The 17,569-nt window shown below is 44.9% G+C and overlaps 2 protein-coding genes across 2 annotated transcripts in view; both read right to left on the bottom strand.

Annotated features, from left to right (window-relative positions):
• LOC309564405 (uncharacterized protein) overlaps positions 1–17,569 on the bottom strand; it is a 338,567-nt gene that overhangs the window by 61,385 nt on the left and 259,613 nt on the right.
• LOC309563421 (uncharacterized protein) overlaps positions 11,246–17,569 on the bottom strand; it is a gene marked incomplete at its 5' end in the record, with an annotated part of 31,814 nt that continues 25,490 nt past the window's right edge. Inside the window, 2 exons of the mRNA XM_082267818.1 lie at positions 11,246–12,430; positions 14,085–14,220. Of these exons, the coding sequence (XP_082123944.1) occupies positions 11,418–12,430; positions 14,085–14,220 (1,149 nt within the window). The 3' untranslated portion in view covers positions 11,246–11,417. The remainder of the gene's footprint in view (positions 12,431–14,084; positions 14,221–17,569) is intronic.

Genomic DNA, 17,569 nt, shown 5'->3' on the forward strand with positions numbered 1-17,569 from the left:
GATTTTTTTTTACCAAACATATGTAGCATAAAACAAATTGGCCGAAAATGTTAAAAAATTTTGATTTTTACATTTTTTTGTGGAATTTCATATAAAAAAATGTGAAAAATATTGTTATTTTTGCAAAATTGACGCTTTTTTTGTTTATAGCGCATGATCAAAAAATCGCACAGGTGATCAAATACCACCAAAAGAAAGCTCTGTTTGTGGGAAAAAAAGGACATCAATTTAATTTGGGTACAGCGTCGCACGACCGCGTAATTGTCCATTAAAGTCACGCAGTGCCGAATGGCAAAATAGGCCCTGGTCAGGAAGGGGGGTAAAATCTTCCGGGGCTTAAGTGGTTAAACAACAATAGATCCTTTAGCAGACAGCATTATTGGACCCTCCATCACCCCTTGGCATTAAATACATTCAGTGCTGGAACTGCGCTCTCCCGCATTCCTGCTGAAAAAAAAGCCCTGAACTTGTGGTACTGTTTAATTATGAACATACACATGGAATAGATAAAATAGGTTGCAGATGTCCAACTAGGTTTTCTCTTTGTGGTCCAAATGAAACTGGCTGTGCAGCTCTAAGCTGAGACAGAGATCTCACCACCGGTTGCAGTGAAGAGAGCTGGCGTTAGTGCACCATTTAGAGCTGTAAGAACATTATCAAAGAGAAGAAAAGGCGCCACTCACCAACCCAGTGCATTAGTATGTAGATAAATATGGCCTCAGCCAGCGCCGCTCCAGCCACACCCTACCCTGACATGTTTCGCCCCGCTCACCAGGGCTTGGTTACAGAGGTGAGAAACATGTCAGGGAGGGCATGGCTGGAGCCGCACTAGCTGAGGCCACATTTATCAGCCTTGGTGAGAGGCGGCTTTTCTTCTCTTCGATAGCTTTTCTCTTTGCTGCGGATCATGCTTCCGATATGACTTTCACTATCTGTGACTCTGTATATGTGATATTTTCAGTGGTCTGCTTTCTGGTGTAGGCCTCATTCGTATAAGTGGCTTCATGAATTGGAAAAGATAAAAAGCTAGGCTCCAAGCACCACCTATTTCAGCCAAGTGATTCCAATGACTTTGAATGCCAGCATCCAGTGGGGCTCACCAGCCCACCAAGACAAATTGAGAATTGGCTTTAGCCTTTCTCCTCCCAAAGCCAAGCCTCCTGACGCATTTTACAAAGCAACTTCTCTGTGCTTAGATTAACTCAAAGCCATACTATTTTAGTTGAGGAAAGCCAAATGATGGAAAATGTAAAAAAAACTTTGGTTACTTTTACAGGTCTCAAGTGAGTTGCTTGGGTGTCTAAGAACACCATAGGTAGGTAGATCACATTCCCCTTTTAGGGGAACACTGTACATTATTTTAAAACCTCCTATTAGATTTAGGTAATTCCACAGGTCTTTGGCCTCAGCATGGACAGAGAATTTAGTGGTTTGCTTTACCAGAGCGGACACCTGGTCCAGCTTTCATATGGTGGTTTGACACATCTGGATTGCCCAGCTGTCCTGTCAAGACTAAGTCTTGTGGAAGAGTTCCTGCAAGCAATAGAGCCACCCTTATACATACAGTGACTAGAAGTATATGTCGTCGGCATATACCACTTACTCTTACAATTGTGAGCCACCGTCCATAGTCCATACAAAGGTAAGTGGCCTGGGTGAGTGAAGGTAGGTCTACAGATCCAAGCAAAGCTCCCCTGCAGCTCCTGGAAGGAGACCTGGGACCGATCCAATCTCAGGTTTGTGAAGAGAAACACAGAAGCAGGGCACTGGGGTTAGTAGGATGAAATTGACAAAACTTTACTGAAAAATGCAAGGTTTCAAGATGACAGAGTGACATCAGAATGGGCAGGCCACTATGTGTTTCATTCTGACATCACGCCGTCATCCCTGCTGTGTCAACACCCGTGGATGGAGCCGGTTCTCCTTCCCATTGGTGGGATTCCAACAGAGGGACCGAACAAACAGTTTGAGTGTGCCAGGCAAAGCTTTTGTTGCCACGGCTACGGGTGAGTTTACTATACAACAATATGTTGACTGTGGCACAAATTTTGTTGTCTATCTGATTATTTGTACATTATGCGACCTACAATATGTAGGCTGCACCACACGTCCCCTGAGAACCAGAATAGGGGAACGCTATTGTGACACAAATAAATTAAATGTTAGAAATATTTCCAATGCAAAACGTCACTTTAGGGATTGCCAGCAGGGTGATCTTTCCTCATTTCGTTTTAGAGGAATAGAACGGCTGTCTCACTCACCTAGAGGAGGCGATAGGGAGAGAAGGGTACTAGGAAGAGAGGCATGGTGGATTTTTTTCGACTTAATTCCAGATCACCTTGGGGGTTAAACCTGACATGGGATCTAGATCTGCACGTACATTAAACTGTTTCTCTTCCCTCTTGGTCTCTTTATAACTTTTCTTAATTATTTTCATTGCTTTCTTTAGTTTCATTTTTATCTATGTATACTATCATTGTGTAGTTTGCGGATATTAAGTGGGACATACATGGGTTTCCTTAGTATACTACAACTGCTTCTAGTTTTTGCTAATTGTCTGCAATTAATTGGGACAATGAATGGGTGGAGCTTGTGATATGTAGTCACTATATATTTCAAAGTTTTGTGTCTAAATGTAGTTATGACTAAGGCCTTATAGGCTGAAACGCGTCAACTGATCGTATCAGCAGTTGTGTTCTGTGGTTCCTGAATAAAGATGAATAGTTTTTTAAGAGCAACTACCGGTGTGCGGATCATCTTTCTACAACTGAACAAACAGTAGCCTGTGGGGACACTGTATTTGTGCTATTTTCAGTAAAGTGTTGTTGCTTTTATCCTACCAACCCCATCGCCCTGCTTTTATGTTTCAATCCACCCCAATAGATTATTTCTAGCTTGTCCTCTCATGTGGTGTCCTGGAAGATGGTGTGGAAAAACAGTTATTTGGTAACTCACTTTCCATGAGTTCTCCAGGACAGCACAGATTCTCACCCTATATTCTGTGTTGTATTGGGTTATTATGTTATTCAATTGGTTGCCCTTGGGTCTTCCTTAGTATTGAGGACACTATTGCCTCCTTTCTACTGAGCGGTACGGTACGGTTCAGTACGGTACACCATGATCAGGCTTGCGTTTCCACCGCCAACAGTACCTCAGCTCAACAGTATAGCTCCACCCTGTTGGTACGGTACTAATGTGCTTGGTACCCCAACGAAAGGGTACAAAAAAAGTGGTACGGTACGGAATTAGGGTACCATTCCCAACTTTTGACAATGGAAACGGCAACAATTGCGTACCGTACCACTCAGTGGAAACGAGCCATTGGTGGCTGCTCTTTTTATTTGATTGCGGATGATGTGTTTCTTGTTATATATGCTATAGCTGTGGTGCAAAACTGTAACATTTTTCCCTTTTCCGTCTCTGGTCAACTTGGTTGCTCAAAATCTGAAGTCTGTCAATTCAGGCTTAGCATCAGACATGCTAAATTCATCGCCTCTGCATCAAGACACAAACTGGAACCCCATGTAGTCAAACTGAAAATGGAGAAAGTGAAATGAGAAAGGTTGGCTGTGTTCCTTCAGCAGGCAAAGTGATGGCGACAGTCTTCTGGGATTCTGAGCTTGTTCTGCAGAATTGCAGAAGACTGTTGCCTATACTTTGCCCTCTGATGGAACACTTCTACTTTCTCCATTTTTAACTCGGCTACAAGGAGTGCCAACTGTTTACAAATAGCACATGAAAACCATTTAGCGCACATGCACCATTTTCATCCCTGAACAATTTGAAGAGTGTCTCACTGCACTGATAGTTTCAGGTCTGTGTGGTCACTCTTGTGTCAGGCCGTGAATTTTTCAGACGACCCTTGTAACATTTTCACATCTTCAGTCTTCTGCGTTTTTTTTTTTTTTTTATTTCCAGATACAATGTGTTTGTTGTCTGCCTAAGCAATTGTGGCCTATCCAGGAAAGGGTTAAATGGTGAGATGCAAATTTAAAAACCTAGGTAACAGACATTTTTCTTCTACATGAAATCTGCGTGCTCTCTCCTTCTGACATTGCATCTTAGCTAAAAAGGAGTGTATATTGCCCCAGAAACCACTTGTTTGTGGTCCTATAAAATGTACACTTTATTTTAATTACATATAATAATGGCCAAGTCTCTCCATCTTTCAATGTGGCCTACTAACAACACTTACATGATGTGCAGCGTGTCCAAGGAATATTTCTTACTCTTGACTGTGACATAATAAACAGATTTCAAACAGAATAATATATAGGAACCACTGAAGTCATGTGGAATCCTCACTGCTTTTAGGGGAGGGAGGGATAGCAGTGACATCATTGCCCAAATATGGCCATGATGATGGATTTACAGCAGGGGACTTTTTTCGGGGGGGATTTAAAAAAATTAAAATTTCTAGATTTTATTTCTAGCTTACAGCTTTTGTGCGAGTGTAAATGAGTAGGAGTACTATGTACCCCTGTTTTTTCTAGGTTTAACCGTACCACACGTTCCCCAACCCACATTCAAAATGTGCTGCTCTTTTGCAGATGCCTGGAGGTGCCATTAATCGTGAAACTGATTGGTACCATAACATGATTTATTGAAGCTCTTCCCCCACCATCCATACTACATTCTCCGACAGCTCTCCCCCACCATCCACACTACGTTCTCCGACAGCTCTCCCTACACCATCCACACTACATTCTCCGACAGCTCTCCCCCCACCATCCACCCTACGTTCTCCGACAGCTCTCCCCCCCACCATTCACACTACATTCTCCGACAGCTCTCCCCCACCATCCACACTACGTTCTCCAACAGCTTTCCCTACACCATCCACACTACATTCTCCGACAGCTCTCCCCCACCATCCACACTACATTCTCTGACAGCTCTCCTCCACCATCCACACTACATTCTCCGACAGCTCTCCCTACACCATCCACACTACATTCTCCAAAGCTCTCCCCAACCATCCACACTACGTTCTCCAAAGCTCTCCCCAACCATCCACACTACGTTCTCCGACAGCTCTCCCTCCACACTACATTATCCGACAGCTCTCCCCAATCATCCACACTACGTTCTCCGACAGCTCTCCCTCCATCATCCACACTACATTCTCCGACAGCTCTCCCCCACCATCCACACGACATTCTCCGACAGCTCTCCTTCACCATCCACACTACATTCTCCGACAGCTCTCCCCCACCATCCACACTACATTCTCTGACATCTCTCCTCCGCCATCCACACTACATTCTCCGACATCTCTTCCCCACCATCCACACTACATTCTCCGACAGCTCTCCTCCCACCATACATACTACGTTCTCCGACAGCTCTCCCCCACCATCCACTACGTTCTCCGACAGCTCTCCTCCCACCATCCACACTATATTCTCCGACAGCTCTCCTCCCACCATCCACACTACATTCTCCGACTGCTCTCCCCCCACCATCCACACTACATTCTCCGACTGCTCTCCCCCCACCATCCACACTACATTCTCCGACAGCTCTCCTCCCACCATCCACACTACATTCTCCGACTGCTCTCCTCCCACCATACACACTACATTCTCCGACAGCTCTCCTCCCACCATCCACACTACATTCTCCGACTGCTCTCCCCCTACCATCCACACTACATTCTCCAACAGCTCTCCCTCCATCATCCACACTACATTCTCCGACAGCTCTCCCCCACCATCCACACTACATTCTCCGACAGCGCTCCCTCCACCATCCACACTACATTCTTTGATAGCGATCCTTCCACCATCTACACTACATTCTGACAGCTCTACCCCACTAGTCACACTACAGTTGCTGACACCTCTCTTCCCACCCTCCACACTACATTCCACAAAGGTCCTCTTCCCGCAATCCACACTACATTCTCTGACAGCTCTCCCCCCACCATCCACACTACTCCGACAGCTCTCCTCCCACAATCCACAATACATACCCTGACATCTCTCCCCCCATCATTCATAATACATTCTCTGACAACTCTCCTCCACCATCCACATCATTCTTTGGTAGTTCTCCCCCCACCATCCACACTACATTTTCTTTTACCCCCAAAGTTCTTTTTTTATTGAATTTGTAAGTATAAATGATACAAAAACAGAGCCATATGGGCATACCCTGGCTCAAAAGGTACATAATACAAAAAAAAAAAATTATAAAACAAAAACTTATTACTATATGCACTCGTTTCAGACCATAGATAGGTTAAATACAGAGATAAGATGTCAACTGGGTATAAGTTTCTCCTAGAATGGCAGTACTCACTCGGTTTTTCAAAGAATCACCCCCTAACCAAGATGCAGGGGGTACCTTGAATCAGAGGGGGGTTCCCCCGAACATTCACATCCAACACTACATTGATAGCTCTCCCCCCCCTGTTCATGTAACATTTTCTGACAGCTGTCTGCAGTAACTTCTCTTGCCAGCTTCTCCCAAAGCGCTTACTGCTGAATTCTTTTGCATTGTCTGTAATTGTACTCTTACCCAACGGACCAACAGTGTAAGGAACATTCTTCCCAATGACAGCTAATTTAGGGAAGTCCTTACGCACTTGATCACCTACACAAGTAGGAAGATCCTTCACTTACCACCAATATAGGTGGAAATCCCGATTGTATGCTTTGGGTCAGTACATTTTCTACAATGATCCTTTCTGTATCCAGTAGGATAGATCCATATCCACACTCCTCAGTAGAACACAAAAATAAAAATGTACACTGGGCTCCATGTTCCTGCATTTTATTGCCCGTGTATTGCTCGTTTCTTGCCCACGTATTCATAACATTCTCACAATTGCCCCATTTATTACAGTTAAAAGTGTTAATCACCTTGGTTACCCATCTGCTGTCACAATTGCTCGTTTGTTACCCACATATTGGACAATATACATGGTGCCAGCTATGTATCGGAGAAGCTCAGTACTGTTTTATATTACGACTGTATTACTATAATATAAATCTTTTAGGTATATAACTATGAAACCATCCACCTAAACACCTAAATATTTTCTCCATGCCTTAAATGGAGCCTTTTTCAACCAGGGTGCCTTGGCAGAATGCCTACAATTTGCCCCAAAATTGTATACAAGCTGGTGGGTGGATGAATCCTGCCTTTCAGTTACACAAGCCTTCTAGCTGGCGGCATCCTAACGGCCAATGTCAACATCAGTTGAGAAGGAGAATGTCAGTTGCCTGCATATCATCCTTCTTTGACCCTTCCTTGCCCCTCTCCATCAGCTTTGGGGTCTCAAAACTGAGGGAGAAGAAAAACATTAGAATACTACGAGACTGTCCATAATTTAGGAGGTTGCCTTGAGATTGTCCATCATTTTGGAGGAAGCCTCAAGATTGTCCTTAATTTTGGAGGGTTCCTCGAGAGTGTTCATAATTTGGAGGGTGCCTCGAGACTGTCCATAATTTTGGAGGAAGCCTTGAGACTGTCCAGAATTTTGGAGGGTGCCTCAAGATTGTCCAGAATTTTAAAAGTGTGCCCTGACTGAAAAAAGGTTGAGAAACACTGCCTTAATATACAGTGTTGTAAATTGTACACCACACTTGGGCCTACCTGCCCCCCTAGGAGAATCTGAGGCTCATAGAATTTCTAGTGTTCCCGGTATACTTATAACTTTGTGTACCCCCCATAACCTATTATGGGGGGCTACGGCTCTCTAGTCTGTAGGGTGTCTTGAGACGGTCCATATTTTTGGAGGGGCCCTTGAGACTGTCCATAATTTTGGAGGTTGCCTCGAGACTGTCCATAATTTGGAGGGTGCCTCAAGACTGTCCATAATTTGGAGGGTGCCTCGAGACTGTCCATAATTTTGGAGGTTACCTCGAGATTGTCCATAATTTTGGAGGGTGCCTCGAGACTGTCCATAATTTTGGAGGGTGCCTCGAGACTGTCCATAATTTTGGAGGGTGCCTCGAGACTGTCCATAATTTTGGAGGAAGTCTTGAGATTGTCCTTAATTTTGGAGGCTGCCTCAAGACTGTCCGTAATTTTGGAGATTGCCTCGAGACTGTCCATAATTTTGGAGGAAGCCTCAAGACTGTCCATAATTTTAAAAGTGTGCCCTGACTGAAAAAAGGTTGAGAAACACTGCCTTAATATACAGTTTTGTATATTGTACACCACACTTGGGCCTACCTGCCCCCCTAGGAGAATCTGAGGCTCATAGAATTTCTAGTGCTCCCGGTAAACTTATAACTTTGTGTACCCCCCGTAACCTATTATGGGGGGCTACGGCTCTCTAGTCTGTAGGGTGTCTTGAGAAGTTCCATATTTTTGGAGGGGCCCTCGAGACTGTCCATAATTTTGGAGGGTGCCTCAGACTGTCCATAATTTTAGAGGGTGCCTCGAGATGGTCCATAATTTTGGAGGTTGCCTCGAGATTGTCCATAATTTTGGAGGTTGCCTCGAGACTGTCCATAATTTTGGAGGTTGCCTCAAGATTGTCCATAATTTTGGAGGTTGCCTTGAGATTGTCCATTATTTTAAAGTGTGCCCTGACTGAAAAATGGTTGAGAAACACTGCCTTAATATAGAGTGTTGTAAATTGTACACCACTTGGGCCTACCTGCCCTCCTAGGAGAATCTGAGGCTCAGAGTTTCCAGTATACTTATAACTTTGTGTACCCCCCGTAACCTATTATGGCGGGCTACAGCTCTCTAGTCTGTAGGGTTTCTTGAGACGGTCCATATTTTAGGAGGGTCCCTCGAGACTGTCCATAATTTTGGAGGTTGCCTCGAGATTGTCCATAATTTTGGAGGGTGCCTCAAGATTGTCCATCATTTTGGAGGGTGCCTCGAGACTGTCCTTAATTTTGGAGGGTGCCTCGAGAGTGTTCATAATTTGGAGGGTGCCTTCGAGACTGTCCATAATTTTGGAGGGTGCCTCGAGATTGTCCATAATTTTGGAGGGTGCCTCAAGACTGTCCATAATTTTGTAGGGTGCCTCAAGACTGTCCTTAATTTTGGAGGGTGCCTCAAGACTGTCCTTAATTTTGGAGGGTGCCTCAAGACTGTCCTTAATTTTGGAGGGTGCCTCAAGACTGTCCATAATTTTGGAGGGTGCCTCAAGACTGTCCATAATTTTGGAGGGTGCTTAAGATTGTCCATAATTTTAAAAGTGTGCCCTGACTGAAAAAAGGTTGAGAAACACTGCCTTAATATACAATGTTGTAAATTGTACATCACACTTGGGCCTACCTGCCCCCCTAGGAGAATCGGAGGCTCATAGAATTTCCAGTGTTCCCGGTATACTTATAACTTTGTGTACCCCCGTAACCTATTATGGGGGGCTACAGCTCTCTACTCTGTATTTTTATTTTAAAGAATGAAAAATTTTAAAAGAAAAAAAGAAGAGGAATGGGGATACCGCAAAAACGGGACAGAAACTGTAGCAGGAACCTCCCCGTCAATGGAGTCTCCAAGAAATCCAAGAAGCAAAAAGAAGACTTAGCCCATCAAACGCCACCTATAAATGTAATATCACCCTTGCCAGGGTGCAACCCCTTTATAAACTATATATTTTTTTCCTACAGTTGTTCTATAGTCTAAACAGTTCCATCAGTAAAAAAAAATAATGTACATATGTCAAAAGAATCGGCAGGTGCTTTCCACCTGAAGTCTAAATTACACAATTATAACATTTCCCGCAGGCTGAATGCATTGAGGACGCCGTGTGTCGTCTTCTCTCAAGTGCTCTTTTAGCGTGAAACTTTGTTAATAAGGATGCTCATCCATGTGAATTCTCAGGTGTTCAACTAGGTTTCCTTTGTATGTGACAGATTTCCCGCACCCTAATCGTGAATAAGGACGTTCCCACATGTGAACTCTCTGGTGTAGACCAACGTCTCCTTCATGAGTGAAATATTTCCCGCACTATGGTAATGAATAAGGATGCTCATCCATGTGAATTCTCAGGTGTTCAACTAGGTTTTCTTTGTATGTGACAGATTTCCCACACCCTAATGGTGAATAAGGAATTTCCCACATGTGAACTCTGGTGCATAACAAAGTCTCCTTGATGACTGAAAGATTTCTCGCACTCTGAATATGAATTAGGATTCTCACCCATGTGAATTCCCAGGTGTTCAACAAGGTTTCTTTTGTATGTGAAGGATTTCCCACAACCTGAACATGAATTAGGAAGTTTCCACATGTGACATGAATTAGGAAGTTGCCACATGTGAACAAGAAAGCTCACCCATGTGAATTCTCAGGTGTTCAACTATGTTTCTATTGTATGTTTAAGATTTTCCGCACTCTGAACACGAATAAAGGACCCTCACCCGTGTGAACTCTCTTGTATTTAACAAAGTCTCCTTGATAAGTGAAAGATTTCCCACATGCTGAATATGAGTAAGAACATTCGCTCATGTGAACTCTCTGGTGTATATCAACTTTTTCCGAGTGAAAGATTTCCCGCACTCTGAACATGAATAGCAGTGCTCACCCGTATAAATTCTCTGGGTGAGCTGTGTGATGTGTCCTCGCTTTCACAAGCTCTCCCACACTCAGGACATGAATAAGGATGCACACCTGTGTGATTTCTCAGGTGTCCAAGTAGGGGTTCCTTGTGAAAGATTTCCCGCACAGTATATGAATAAGAATGCTCACCCGCGTGAATTCTCAGGTGTCCAAGTAGGGGTTCCTTGTGAAAGATTTCCCGCACACAGTATATGAATAAGAATGCTCACCCGTGTGAATTCTCAGGTGTCCAAGTAGGGGTTCCTTGTGAAAGATTTCCCGCACAGTATATGAATAAGAATGCTCACCCGCGTGAATTCTCAGGTGTCCAAGTAGGGGTTCCTTGTGAAAGATTTCCCGCACACAGTATATGAATAAGAATGCTCACCCGTGTGAATTCTCAGGTGTCCAAGTAGGGGTTCCTTGGGAAAGATTTCCCGCACAGTACATGAATAAGAATGCTCACCCGTGTGAATTCTCAGGTGTCCAAGTAGGGGTTCCTTGTGAAAGATTTCCCGCACACAGTGCAGGAATAAGGATGCTCACCCGTGTGAATTCTCAGGTGTCCAAGTAGGGGTTCCTTGTGAAAGATTTCCCGCACACACTACAGGAATAAGGATGATCACCCGTGTGAATTCTCAGGTGTCCAAGTAGGGGTTCTTAGTAAAAGATTTCCCACACTCTGCACATGAATGAAGACGCCCATCCACATGAATTATCAAGCGTTTTAAAAAGGTTTCATTTTGAAGTGAAATATTTTCCGCATTCTGAACATAAATAAGTACGCTCACCCACGTGAACGCTCTGGGGTTTAACAAGATCACTTTTATTATGGAAAGATTTTCTGCACTATGAATAGGGATGCTCACCCTTGCAATTTCTCCAGTGTTCAACAAGGCTCTCTTTTCTTATTGAAGATTTCCCGCACTCTCAACCTTAAGAGAAAGCTTCTTCATGTGCATTTTCATGTGTTCATTTAGGCCCGATTTCTGGATGTAAGATTTTCCACATTCAGCACATGCAAAGGGACGTTCACCCGTGTGAAGTCTCTGGTGTCGAACAAGGATTTCTTTATAAATGAAAGATTTCCCGCACTCTGAACATGAATAAGGACGTTCACCCATGTGAACTTTCTGGTGCCTACCAAGATCTCCCTTATAAATGTAAGATTTCCCACACACTGAACACGAATATGGACGCTCACCAATGTGAATTTTCTGGTGTTCAGTAAATTCTTCTTTCTGAGTGAAACATTTCCCGCAATCTAAACATGGGTATACATTCTCAACTTGGTGAATTTCTTCATGGGGTACGGGTGGACAGGGAGGCTCACCCGTGTGAATTCTCAGGTGTTTCTCAAGATTATTTTTGTTATAGAAAGATTTCCCGCACTCTGGACATGAAAAAGGGCGTTCACCTGTGTGAATTCTCTGATGTCTAACAAGGATTTCTTTATAAATGAAAGATTTCCCGCACTCTGAACATGAATAGGGACGTTCACCCATGTGAACTTTCGCGTGTCTAGCAAGATCTCCCTTATGAATGAAAGACTTCCCGCACTCTAAACATGAATAAGGACGCTCACCTGTGTGAATTCTCAGATGTGCAATGAGAGATCCTTTCCGAGTGAAAGGTTTCCCGCACACTAAACATGAGAATAGACTCTCACCTGGGTGAGCTCCTGTAAGGGGTAAGGAAGATTCATTGGGGTTAGAAGGATCTGTTGGTCTACCTGCAGAGTGGGATTTTAATTGGACATTTGCTATCGTAGAATGTGATTGGCGAGAAGATTCCCCCTGATCAGAGGGATCCATTGATTTCTTCAGCCAGGAAGGTCTGTGATGGATATTTTGTGGATTTGGATTTCCTCCAGCAATTAGCTTGGAACGTCTCTCCGAGGTATTCCAGAAATCACACCCATCTGTTAGAAAGAAAAGTCAAAAATATCAGTTAGATCAATTAAAACTCGAGTTTTAGCTCCACCCCAACCCCCTTTTCACTAGTGGAAATGCTGAACCCACAGCTGGGCCTCCAAAAATCAACCAGAAAACGGTTCATACCGAGTCCATATATGATCTGCAAATTCCCCAAAATTAAATACACAATATTACCAAAAGTATTGGGACGCCTGCTTTTACACGCACATGAACGTTAATGGCTTCCCAGTCTTAGTCCGTAGGGTTCACTATTGAGTTGGCCCACCCTTTACAGCTATAACAGCTTCAACTCTTCTGGGAAGGCTGTCCACAAGGTTTAGGAGTGTGTCTATGGGAATGTTTGAATATTCTTCCAGAAGTGCATTTGTGAGGTCAGGCACTGATGTTGGACTAGAAGGCCTGGCTCGCAGTCTCCACTGTAATTCACCCCAAAGGTGTTCTATCTGGCTGAGGCCTTAAGAGTTCCCTTCACTAGAACTAAGGGTCCTTTGTGCACTGGTCAAAATCATTTGGTGGAGGGGGAGATTTTGGTGTGGGGTTGGGCTTGGCCCCGTTAGTTCCAGTGAAGGGAACTCTTAAAGCGTCAGCATACCAAAGACATTTTGAACACTTTTGGCCAAGCCCAAACCCTGAAAAAACAGCTTACAGGCTGTTGATAGCCAAATCAATATTGAACCCTACGGACTACGACTGGGATGCCATTAAAGTTCCTGTGCGTGTAAAGGCAGGCGTCCCAATACTTTTGTCGATGGACGATAGAGGAAATAGGATTTTTGTAAGATCTTACCGTAAAATCTTTTTCTCTGATGTCCATTGACAGACGCAGCCTCATCTTCATGTGTTGCGCCTGTCAATGGACAATGGAGAAAATAACAAAAATCGTATTTTCTCTATCGTCCATCGACAGATGCAGCACCACACAGCTCATGAAGATGAGGCTGCTTCTGTCAATGGACATCAGAAAAAAAGATTTTATGGTAAGATCTTTGTAAGATCTTACCTCAAAATCTTTTTTTCTGATGTCCATTGACAGACACAGCCTCATCTTCATGGATGATAGAGAAAAAGATTTTAAGGTAAGATCTTACAAAGATCTTACCATAAAATCTTTTTTTCTGATGTCCATTGACAGACGCAGCCTCATCTTCATGGATGATAGAGAAAATATGATTTTTGTTATTTTCTCCATTGGCAGACGCAGCACCACACGGCTCGTGGAGATGAGGCTGCGTCTGTCAATGGATGATAGAGAAAATAAGATTTTTGTAAGATCTTACTGTAATCGTATTTTCACTATCGTCCATTGACAGACGCAGCCTCATCTCCATGAGCTGTGTGGTGCTGCGTCTGCCAATGGAGAAAATAACAAAAATCGTATATTTTCTCTATCATCCGTGAAGATGAGGCTGCGTCTGTCAATGGACATCAGAGAAAAAGATTTTATAGTAAGATCTTACCGTAAAATCTTTTTCTCTGATGTCCATTGACAGACTCAGCACCACACAGCTCATGAAGATGAGGCTGCGTCTGTCAATGGACAATAGAGAAATAAAAAATTTACCCTGGGAGATAAGTAAATAAAAGACTCAGAAGTAAAATGAGACTGTGACCGTTTCCTCCATGGTGTCCGTTACTTACCTTCGTCAATAAGTAGAAACATTTCTTCCTGTTCACGCTTCGTAATAATCTCAAGCTCCTCCGTAGGCGGCTGATCACCCCCCACACACGTCTCCACTTCTTCCACTTTAATTTTTACATTAAGAAGCTCTTCAGCCTAAAAAAAACCCCAAAATTAGAAAACATCTATTAATTTCAGGCATCTATGAAGGACAAAATACAATGCAGCTCTGCAATCCCCTAACCACTTAAGCCCCGGAAGATTTTACCCCCTTCCTGACCAGGAGGTTTTTTGCGATTTTTTACTGCGTGACTTTAACGGACAATTGCGCGGTCGTGCGACGCTGTACCTAAACGAATTTCACGTCCTTTTTTTCCCACAAACAGAGCTTTTTTTTGGTGGTATTTGATCACCTGTGCGATTTTTTGATCATGCGCTATAAACAAAAAAAAAAAGAGCGTAATTTTTGCAAAAATAACAATATTTTTCACTTTTTTTTTTTATATGAAATCCCCCCCCCCCCCCCCAAAAAATGTAAAAATCAAAATTTTTTAACATTTTCGGCCAAATTGTTTTATGCTACATGTTTGGTAAAAAAAAAAAAAAAAAAAAAAAAAAAAAAAAAAAAAAATCGCAAAAAGCGTATTTTGATTGGTTTGCGCAAAAGTTAACGCGCTTACTAACAAAGGGAAAGATTTTTGTCATTTTTAGTGTTTTTTTTTTTTAACGAGTAATGGCGGCGATCTGCGATTTTTTTTGCGGTACTGCGACATTGCGGCGGACAGATCGGACCCTTGACTGACATTTTTGACACTTTTGGGGGTACCAGTGCCATTACTGCAGTAATCAGTGCTATACATATGCACTGTTACTGCAAAAATGACACTGGCAGGGAAGGGGTTAACTGTATTGGACAGGGAGGGGTTAAGTGTGTCCTAGGAGCGTGATTCTAACTGTAGTGGGACAATGCTATTGGTGTAAAAACAAAGATCAACGGTTCTACATAGTAGAACCGACTGATCTCCATTTTTACACAGGGGAGAATGACAGGCGGCTTGTTTACATAAGCCGCTCTGCCTTTCTCCCGCTGTACCGACGATCGGCGAGTGACCGGCGGACATCGGGTCCGCCGGTCACACGCCCGCACTCCTCCCTGAACGAGCCGAGGCGGGCGCGCGCCTCAGCGGGCGCGCTCTCGCCCGCTATTGGCTCTAATAGCAGTGACAGGCGAGCGACGTAGACCTACGTCACTCTGCCTGGCCGGGGCTGACTGCCGCAGTAAATATACTGTGCGCAGTCGGCAACCGGCTAATACATCATTGAATATTTTATTTTTTATTATTGTAAGCAGCTTAGTCTTTGTGCAGCAGAGCTCAGACTGGGAAAGGGAGAAGCAGACCAATGAGGGCTCTGCTGCAAGGGCTAACAAAGTACATGCTGACAGGACACCATCAACCCCAGGCACCGCATACAGGCCCTGAGTGACGAGGATTCGTTGTCCCTGAGGGACCGGATCTCGTTCTGAAGGGTCCGGAGCTTGAGCAGAGTCCAGAACCATTCCCAAATAGGGAAGACGAACCGAAGGAGACAAGGTCGACTTCTGAACGTTGATGGTCCAACCGAACTCCTGGAGCATCTGTACCGTAGTCGACAGATCACGCAACAGGCTCTGACTGGCACTCGATCTTAACAGGAGATCGTCCAGATATCCCAAGACCGCAATGCCCTGTGCCCTCAACAGGCCCAGAACAGGCGCCAGCACTTTGGTAAAGACCCTTGGAGCCGAAGCGAGACCGAAAAGGTGACGCTACGAACTGATAGTGGTCCTCCGCTATGGCGAATCGGAGGTACCTCTGATGACCCTCGAAAATGGGGATGTGCAGGTACGCATCCTTAAGGTCAATAGAGGCCAGGAATTCCCCTGGACTCAGGGAGGCCACCACCGAGCAGAGGGATTCCATGCGGAACTTTCGAACTCACACAAAGCAGTTCAGAGCTTTCAAGTCCAGGATCGGACGTACCTTGCCCTCCTTTCTGGGCACAGTAAACAGATTTGGGTAAAACCCCCGAAACCTGTCCCGATGAGACACCGGGACAATCACCCCCTGTGCAAGGAGATTCTGCACCGCTTGATGCAGGTCCTGTAGGCGCCCTGGGGTCAAATGAAGATTTGAGGGAAAGAATCTGTCCGCGGGCCGCGAAAGGAATTTGATCTTGTATCCTGATCGAATGATTTCCTGAACCCACCTGTCCGGAATTCGGAGCAGCCAAGGTTGGAGGAAACCGCGCAAACGTCCCCCCACCCCTGAAATGGGTGAGGGCGTGCCTTCAGGCAGAGGCGGATTGACCCGCCGCACCGGCATGGCCGGACATTTGCTTGCCCGCCCAGGGCTTTTCCTGGCCACCTTGGCCCTTGAAGGGCTTGCCCTTGTTTTGTGTCTTGAAGGCACGAAAGGACCCCTGATTAGGTCTAAAGGCGGGACCCCGCTTGCCGCAAAATGGCTTGTTCTTTGGATTCTGGGGCAGCAGAGTGCTTTTGCCCCCAGTGACTCCTTTCACAAAAGTATCCAAAGCCTCGCCAAAAAGGCGAGACCCTGCATAGGGAAAATCAGCCACCCTTTTCCGTGACGTCTGGTCAGCCGACCAGCTGTTCAGCCAGATCAGTCGACGGTTAAGAACCGCGACACTAAACAGGCGCGCAGCCAAAGGGGCCTCATTCAAGGCCGCATCGCACAAATACACGACCCCTTGATGAATTTGGTCCACCATGTACAGCGTAGTAGGTGGGGCAGACTCAGACACTAGTGTGCGTCTAAGCACCTTAGTCCAATCCGCCACCGCCTGAGCCACCATGACAGAAGCGAAAATAGGTTTGAGCATGGAACCTGCCACCATGTAGGCATGGCGGGCCATAGACTCCAACCTCCTGTCCGTAGGATCCTGGAACACCGGGGTATCCTCAGTGGGAACCAAAGTAGCCTTGTTTAACACGGCCACAGTGTGATCCACCTGGGGAGCCACACACCAGCGCAAATCCGTAGAAGGCGCAAAGGGGTAGAGCAGTTGAAATAGTTTAGACACCGTGAAGGGGCGTTTCAAACTGCGCCATTGTTCATTCACCGTGTGATGAAACTCAGCGGGGCAGGGAAAAACCTGCGCCGACTTACAGGTCCTATGTGTACCAAGAGAGGACAATGCCTGGAGGATTGGGCTCATCCTCCAAATGTAATGTTTCTTTTACATAAGAAATCAACGCATCCATAGCTGCGTGTTCTTCAGGCGACCCCAGGGGAGAATCATCTACCCCCTCCACCTCCGCCTCCCCCTCAGACCCCAGCAGGTCCAGGGACGAGCGAGACCCTGAAAAGGACATGCCACCCACAGCAGCCACATCACCATCTGAATCAGAAGAGAAAGATATCCTAGGCCTTTTTCTAGTAGCCCGTTCAGCCATCAGCACCTCCATTTTGGACACTAAAGTCACCACCACAGCGGCCAAATTAGG

This window comes from Pelophylax lessonae (assembly GCF_965119305.1).
Source record: "Pelophylax lessonae genome assembly, chromosome: 9".
Taxonomy (NCBI): Eukaryota; Metazoa; Chordata; class Amphibia; order Anura; family Ranidae; genus Pelophylax; species Pelophylax lessonae.